The sequence below is a fragment of the Arvicola amphibius genome, chromosome 10 (assembly GCF_903992535.2).
Source record: "Arvicola amphibius chromosome 10, mArvAmp1.2, whole genome shotgun sequence".
Taxonomy (NCBI): Eukaryota; Metazoa; Chordata; class Mammalia; order Rodentia; family Cricetidae; genus Arvicola; species Arvicola amphibius.
Window position 1 is genome coordinate 43532225 of NC_052056.1, and position 8399 is coordinate 43540623.

Below are 8399 nucleotides of genomic sequence, written 5' to 3' on the forward strand. Positions count from 1 at the left end.
TTAAGTCTGGTCAATTTTTAGTCTTCTAATACTTGACATTTATTGAATACTAAAACATTATAATCAGTCATTTCAAATAATCAAAGCTTAAATAAGAAAATGAAGTTCCATGCCTATCCTTAAAAATATGTATTTGATTTTTCATTGGTTCACCAATTTCTTTCTATAAAACCAAAGAATATATATGTGTGTGTGTGTGTGTGTGTGTGTATGTGTGTTTGTGTATAATTACTGTTGCGTCTTTATGTCTATCCCCCCAAACTTTAAAAATCTGAGTTTATGATCTAGGACTATCAAACATGTCATGAACTTGAAAGCATGATTGGCTTCGAAGAGTTACAGAATGACACTCTAGTTATCTGCTAAGTGATTCCCAGACATCTTATCTTAGGCTTAAACTCTAAGCCGAAAGAAAAAAAAAAATCAAGACACTTTTATTGGATGAACTGAAACCAAGGTCCTAGTACCGTACCTTGCTGCTCCTGGGAAAATAAGTCACTGGTAAAAAGAATCATGCGAGAGTATGCTGATAACTATGGTAATTATTGCACTCTAGAGGTTTATGGACTATGGGGGCTAATATGAAAAAATATTCCTAAGAAACTACAGAATAATCATCTGCCATGTTTTAATATCTAGGCAAATAGTCAGTGATTGCCTTCTCAATCTGAAGATCAAAAGTTGTATCATTCCTAGGTTAGTCTCATAATCTTGTCTCATAAACTTCCCCCAAACAGTGGTCTGGCCTAAATGTAGACCCTTAGTATGTGGGATAAATCTATAAAGTTATAAAGGGGCAAGGCAACCCAGTTAAACTGGTCCAAAAGTAACTTTATCTCTAAAAACCTTTGGAATTGAGAGGTACAATGGTTAATCTTGATTGTCAGTTTGATGAGAGTCATCTAAGAGATCAGTAAAGCACACCTCAGAGTGTATGCGTGTCCATGAGAGGAATCCCAGGGAGGATCAGATTCAGAAGGCTTTGTCTAATCAATAGTTTCTTCCACTGATGGACTCAGACTTGAACTGCTAGTGAGGTTAAGGAGGTCTAGTTGAAGACAATATGTGTATGCCTTTGAAGAGGACACCTCATCTATCAATCTATCTGTCTGTCTGTCTGTCCATCCGTCAGTCTATCCATTATGTATCCATCCATCATTTATCTATCATCCATCTAACATCTATCTATCACTTATCTATTGATCTAACAATCGATCCACCCATCCATCCATCTATCTCTATCCCCTATCTCTCTCGTCATAGCTACCACAAGCTACAAAATTCTGCTCTGCCATACACTCTTGGTGCCATAATATTCTGTTTTATTATAGGCCTGTGACAACAGAGCAACCCCATCATGGACCCAAACACCTGAAGCTATGTGACAAAATCTTCTTTTCCTTAAGTTGTTTTTCTTGTATAATAATCACAGAGATGAAGGCAACATAAAAGGTATTCTTGGTTATGCCAAAACTAGTGAAAGACATTGGAGACATCACATTGTGGGTATGCTGGATTGAGGGACAGAACCAACTTCCAGGTAGGAAAGTGTATTAGATTTGTCTTACTCTTAGGATGTTCCTTTCCAGTTCTGTGCAGGCTCTTTGGGCCATCATACTAAAAACATTCCAACTTCCAAGCTCCAAACTGAAGAGAATCCAGTACCTTTTCATATTCACAGCCAAATCTCAATTAGTTATGCATAGGAGAGTTGTGTATTTGATAATAAAATGATAATTTATGTGTTTGGGTTTTTTTTTCCTTTGTTTTTGGCAAAACCAACCGACTTATTTTCCTAATTGTGTCTGACCCTAATTAGTGTCATAGCTAACATTCTCCGGTGCATACACATATGAACACATACCATTCACCAATTGGTGATGGGTGGAATGCCCAGAAACATTTTGTGGGATAAGGAAAGGAGAGCTGAGATTACATTTTTGTTGCTGGCAGTTCACACACTAGATAATCAATAAAGAGTTGGCTGTATTTATAGGAGGCTCTTCCTAGAGCCAAATAATCACATTAGCTAATTCCCACCCATGAAATAAATGTAGTCTCAGTAATTACTTATTAAACTAAGTCTATCAGCATACAGCACATTTTCTTTTAACTGGGATTATCAAGCTTGACTGTTTATATCAATCCAATTAAGATAATTGTCTGACTCTCCAGTACTGGCTGCCATGTAATTCTTTCTCAGCTGTAGATTTGGGGGAATTCAGCATAACTTTCGCGATATCCAGACAGTTGTCTAGACAGTTTCTCCTGGACGGTGGGAGTGGTCTGGCTCCGAACTTAATGTCCCTGGTGCACCACGCCCATGGCCCCACCCTTGTGGCAGTACTCACCTTTCTCTTCCTCGGCTTGGCTGCTTTCTGCAGTCTCCGTTGGAGGCTGGGCCGCCTTGGTGGCAGCATCCTCTGCAGCAGGAGTGGTGGCAGCAGCATCAGTGACAGCAGCAGGCACGTCGGCTTGTTTAGGCTCCTCCTTGGCAGGGCCATCTTCGGCCTTGGAGGAGGGCGAGTTATCAGTGGTAGCTTTAGCGGCACTTTCTGTCTCAGCTGAATCGGCCTTCTCCTCTGTGGGAGCCACATCCCCCTCACCTTTCTTCTCCTCAGAAGGCGCATCTCCTGCCTTGCTGGGCTCGTCAGCCTTGGGGCTGGTGGCTGGGGCTGCATCGGTAGCAGCAGGGCCGTCTCCCTCCTTCTTCTCCACACCATCAGCAACGGGGGCATCATCTTTCTTCTCGTTTGCCTCGGCCTCGGCAGCTGGTGCATCGCCCTTCTTCTCGCCTTTGAGCTTTTTCCTTGTTATGTGTCCACGGAAGCTAGCCTGAATTTTGGTCGCAGCCTTATGAGCCTTATCTTCCGGTTTGACACCATCTTGCTCAATCTTTTGGTCCTCATCATTCTTTTCAACCTTTGTGGACAAAAGAGGGACAAAAAGGAAATCTCAGAGGGTGTTCTTTTCCTTCAAATTGCGTCATTAGATAGCTCTTGAGTGATTCACTCAGGGCTAAACACTTTACTGGGCAGTTAAGAAAAATTAAAAATCAGAGACATTTCTCTAGCCACTCCTCTGCTCTTGGAGAGATGGTTTTGCTGTATAACCCTGCCTGGCCTGGAGCATGAACTTCTTCCTTCTCAGCATCCCTGTTCAGAAATTACAGACTTGAATTACGGACCAAATATTACCATCCTTCTGACCTCCAAGAATCATAGGCATTAGAAGGATGTGCTAGAGCAGCCCTACAATTCCAGAACTCAAGAAGCTGAAGTAAGAAGATTGTGGCAAATTCAAAGGCAACCTGGACTACATAGTGAGTTCAGGGCTAGCCTAGGCTACAATGTGAGACACACATCTCTACTTTAAACAAAAAGTAAGCAAATAAACAAAATCACTGATGTTCACTTGTATGTATTTCCTTTCTCAAGTCAATGTTATTCTATAAAGCAATTAGTGCAAACCCAGTTTTTGATGTAACTTGGTTACTCAAATCACATTTGACCTAGATTTCCATAAAAGGAACCTCAAAGATATTGGGTTCCCAGGATTACTGAAGACTCTAAAACTTAACAACTTAAGAAATATTATTCAATAACCCATTCATCTACCTCCCCTAAGCTTCCAAGCATAATCAGAAAATTAATATACTCAAGGAAAGAAGCATGCTAACTATTTCAATAGTAAATCCCATCAGGGTTTTGTACAAAATATAAATGAATTCCAGGGCTTTGAGGAATTCAGAATGTGATGATTCATGATGCTGGTGACCAGCTGCTTAACTATCTCAATGTGTGGCCCAACAGTGACAACGAACATAGTAGGCCTTCAAAATCGGAATGTAGAAAATAGTCATTATCGTTGAGTTTTAAAAGGTGAGAAAATTTGTTTTGATTGTTTAAAAAAAATTAGCCCAAATCAAAGATGGCCACAATCAGTTTTTATTATTATAAATAAAGCATCCTAATAGTGCAGGCATGAAATTAGAATATAAACTATCTTATCTTTTGCCAATAACATTTACGGTCTTACATGTGCTACAAATAACCTTTTTCTATTTGGAAATTCAATCAAAAGGTAGGAACAAAAGGTATAGACATGGAAAAAAATGAATAGGTCAGCACACAAAATTCTGCATCATATTGAAGTTAACCATGGTACTCTGTTTGTATACACATACATACACACACACACATATATGCATTTTATTTCTGAGAGTTTCATTCACTTATATAATGAATTTTACTTGTTTTTGCACACCCTCTCCTGCTCTCCCTCATTGCTCCCCTCCTTCACTGTCAAACACTTCTTTCCCAGAAGTCACACTCCTGGTTTCACATCCTCCCTTTTAAGTGTGGCCCACTGAGTTTAGAGTTGCTTGCATGAACATGGGTGGGAAATTATTTGCCGGAGCACAGGCAACCTATGAGAAAATGTACCCCTGAAGAAAATGACACCCACACCTTCTCCCAGCAACTGTTAACAGCCCACAGACCCACAGGAAGGAGCAGAGTTTCACAGGCCCTCCTCATTGAAGATGAAATGTTGAGGGGCCCAATCACGTGCAGACTGTGTCACAGCGAGTTCATGAAGACAATGGCTAAGTTTTGAGCATCTAGCTTTTGTTCACATTTGTGAGCGCTCTTCCAGGTACTGTGAGTTATGGCAGTAAGCAGTATAGCTACTTGTTCTCAAAAAATTAATAAAAGTGGTTATTGTGTACTATGTCCTATGCTTGGTGCTAATCTGCCCTTGGCTTTGAGTTTGCCCTTTGTTTTAGTTTAGGAAGAAAGCCACAGCGGTCGACACACAGTATGCTTTTCCACCTGTCGTACCAGCCCAACCCCAGTGACCCAGATCCAGCTAATCATGATGTGGTCCTGTTTGACATTCTTTGGACAAATATACAGACCTGTCATGGCTTAGGTCCGTCATCAATCTTAGTGGATACACAAAGGTGTCTTTGAAAATAAGACACATATGAGTCTAAAATCAAGATCGACAGTATTTTTCCATAAAATTCAAGGCAATCTTTTCTTTTCCTTCAGTTCATCATGCATATGATTCTGCACTGAAGGAAAGATGAATGACAGCAGTTTCATGAGGCCCATCCTCCTCCCTCCTTCCTCCTCCCAGAGTCAAGCTGCAAATGCTTTGCTATTGGATGCACCACCTCCTTCCTGCCATCCTGCTGCTCTTGATGGCTCCTACTGGGACACACGCAGCACAATCTGGGGCAGCAGAGCATCTGTCCCTGCCAGGAGCCCTCTGCTCAGAGATGAAATCATAACCCTGTAAAATGAACAGTTGTGAATGGAGCACAGAGTAAAGCCAAGATGTTATTTATTGTACTCCACTGTGGATTTTCTCAATGAGGCACTATCTTATAAGATAGGACATCTGCATGTGAGCACTGATGCCAAGTGCTTCTTCAATATAAATACTACTCCTTCTGTGCAAAAACAAACCAGTTATTTTATGTTATACCAACATGCAGAAGAGGCCCTCTGGGGTCTCAAGAAAGCTATCGTGTCCCACGAATAACACCAATATTTAAAAAATAGAAAACAGAAAGAGGTGAGTAAATCAAACCTAAGGATGCATGAAAAGCCATCATGGAAACCTGCTTTGTAGCCTAATCAAAAATATACAATTTATAAAAATAATATTTGAACTCCTACATGGGTGGACAATGTTTCCCCCATAAGACACAAATTATTAAATGAAAGTCTCAGTGCCAGGAATGAGATCCCTCACTATGAGTTATTAATCAGTGAGGCCCCAGAGAACCCCACCCCCACCCATACTTAAACTCCCCAAAATAATCAGCGAGTTCCCTTGCTTTTAGTTTCTCACCAAAGCTGAGGACACTTGACTCCTGAGGGACCAGATATCAACCCGGAAAACAACTACTCAGAAAAATCAACTTGCCCCGTCCACAGCATGATTGAGTCAGTAGTCCAGTATAGGTTTGGACTAAGTTCGTTTCACTAAGTACACCCATCCTCCAAGTCCAAGTTTATTACATTACAAACCAAGTATTGCTTGGAGTTTCTTGTAGCCAACACTCCATGAAGCATCATATTAACACAGTCACTGTGTACAGAGTGTCTATGCTAAGCACACACACACTAGCAAGGAGATGGATGCTATGTTTCATGAGTGACTAAGGTTCATCCCTAAAATTAACATGCATTTTTCTGGGATTCCTCAGTGCAGTTAAGATTTTACAATTGTTGTGAGAACAGTCAACCCTCCAAACAAAGCAAAGCTTTGGTATACTACTTATTTCTGTCAGCTACAAATATCATTTCAATTTTTCTTTTTTTTCTCTGAGATATGACCAATTTTGAATACTTTAAAAACCATCATCGTGTGGTAATTCTTTCTATGATATTTTCATCCTGGAATAACGTCAGCTTACTCCATGCTATTAGACATCATATGTTAGAAGGATGAAAGTATGTTATTGTTTTGTTTTTGTTTGTTTTCTTGTTGTTGTTAATAGGCACTCCCAGGTAAGAAATTGTATTAGGTCTCAGATGAGACCTTAGACTTTTAAAGGGTATTGGAATTGTTAAAGACTATAGAGATTTTAAAGTTCAACTGATGTGTGTGTGTGTGTGTGTGTGTGTGTGTGTGTGTGTGTGTGTATACATACATACATATATATGTTATAGTGTATTTTTGCACTATAAGATGACTACTCACCTAGGGAACAAGAATGGAAGATGATGGCTTAAAGGTGATGTGTTTGGGAATCAAATTGACAAGGGATGGAGTTGTGATGGGTTAGTGTTAACTGCCAACTTGACAGCCTCCAAGAACACCCCTGTGTGATTAATTTAGCCATTGAGCATGCCTGTGAGGGATTATGTTTATGAAGATAACAAGGTAGGAAATCTAGCCTACAAGTGGGTGGCCATTCCTTTGGTTCAGGTCCTTGCCTGACTGGATCTAAAGGATAAAATGAGCTGAACAAATGCCTTTGTCTCTCTTCCTCCTATTTTGGGGGTGATGCAACCAGGTGCTTCAAGCTCCTATAGCTTAACTTCCCTACCACGATAGACTGCATGTTTGCACTATCAATGGAAATAACTCCTTTTAACTGAAGTTGCTTTTGTGAGGGTGTTTGTAATCGCAGCAAAAGGAAAGAATCCAGAAGCTGAGAATATCTTTGGTAAACTAAAATATGAGCAATTTGATTGAGCAAAAGTTATTTTTAATAAACATAACCAAAAGGCAAGAGATGTGCTAAGCAATGTTTCCTCTAACACAGCAGAGTTTTCATACATATGAAAAAATCTGATGTGACCTATATAATAACCAGAGTAAAATACTAATATTCAAATATAAAATTTAGCAAATACCTAGCTATGATCCATTCTATTCTTATTAATAATCTATTTTAGTGTATTCCACTTGCAATCATAATTGATACTTTATCAACATACTTTAGAAAACTTAAGCAAATATCAAACCAGATTACACTAGTGGCTCCATACTTTCTTTAAATGTAGTTAAGGGTCCAGAAATATATTGGAATGCCCCCTTCTAAATGAGAAAGAGGGATGGGGGAGCCGCCTCTAGTTCCTTAGATAAAATGTCTTAGCATTTTTCTGGGTAGATGTAGCGATTGGTCACAGCTGGGTGCACAAGTTTTCTTCTACACTGTACTTACTTGGTTTGAAGGTTCCTCTAAGGTAAAATAAAAGAGAATGTGGGTAGAAGCAATGAAATTCTTAAGCCTTTTCCAACAACTGTCAAAACTTGATTCCACTCTGACTCGGGGTCTAGTAAAAATCCTTTCTTAGATATGGGCCAAGTGAGATACTTTCATGACCGAGTAATTCCCTGAAAGAGCGTGTGAACAAAGAAGGATTCTGGAAATCTTGGTGGAGTACTGGTGAAGGAGATCCTATTTTCCCTTAGATAAATGTGCAGTATATTTCTGCCACTTACAGAATCAATAAGAGAACAACAACAAAAAAATCTTCAGTTCTCAGAATAGAAACCAAATATGGGAGATTCTATCTAATACTACTATTAAATTCTCAAACAATAGCTAGTGATAAAAAATAAGTCTATAGTATATATGATTTAGCATGTACATTTCACCTACTTCCTCTACAATATTAAGTAGTGTGCTTTAAATGGTTTAAACCATTGCGTACATAGTTCAGTTTTCTAACAGAGAAGCTGAGAGAGAACTTGACTATATGTGCTGCAGAATTCCAAGTTTTCAGACTGAAGCAGAAATCAGTACATGACAGATATTGAACTAGTATTTGTTGGATGAACTAAAATTTCCAGCATCTTGTACTAGGGAGGTGGCTCAGCCTCAGCGAGTAAAGGCACTTGATACAGAAACTAATGTCTTGAGCTTGATTCCC

The 8399-nt window shown here is 39.5% G+C and overlaps 1 protein-coding gene across 1 annotated transcript in view; it reads right to left on the reverse strand.

Annotated features, from left to right (window-relative positions):
* The window catches only part of Gap43 (growth associated protein 43), a 43315-nt gene extending 38390 nt beyond the window's left edge, over positions 1-4925 (reverse strand). The window contains exons 1-2 of the mRNA XM_038344389.1: positions 4842-4925; positions 2352-2922 (exon numbers count right to left, since the gene is read on the reverse strand). Of these exons, the coding sequence (XP_038200317.1) occupies positions 2352-2922; positions 4842-4925 (655 nt within the window). The remainder of the gene's footprint in view (positions 1-2351; positions 2923-4841) is intronic.
* Between the last annotated feature and the right edge of the window lie 3474 nt (positions 4926-8399).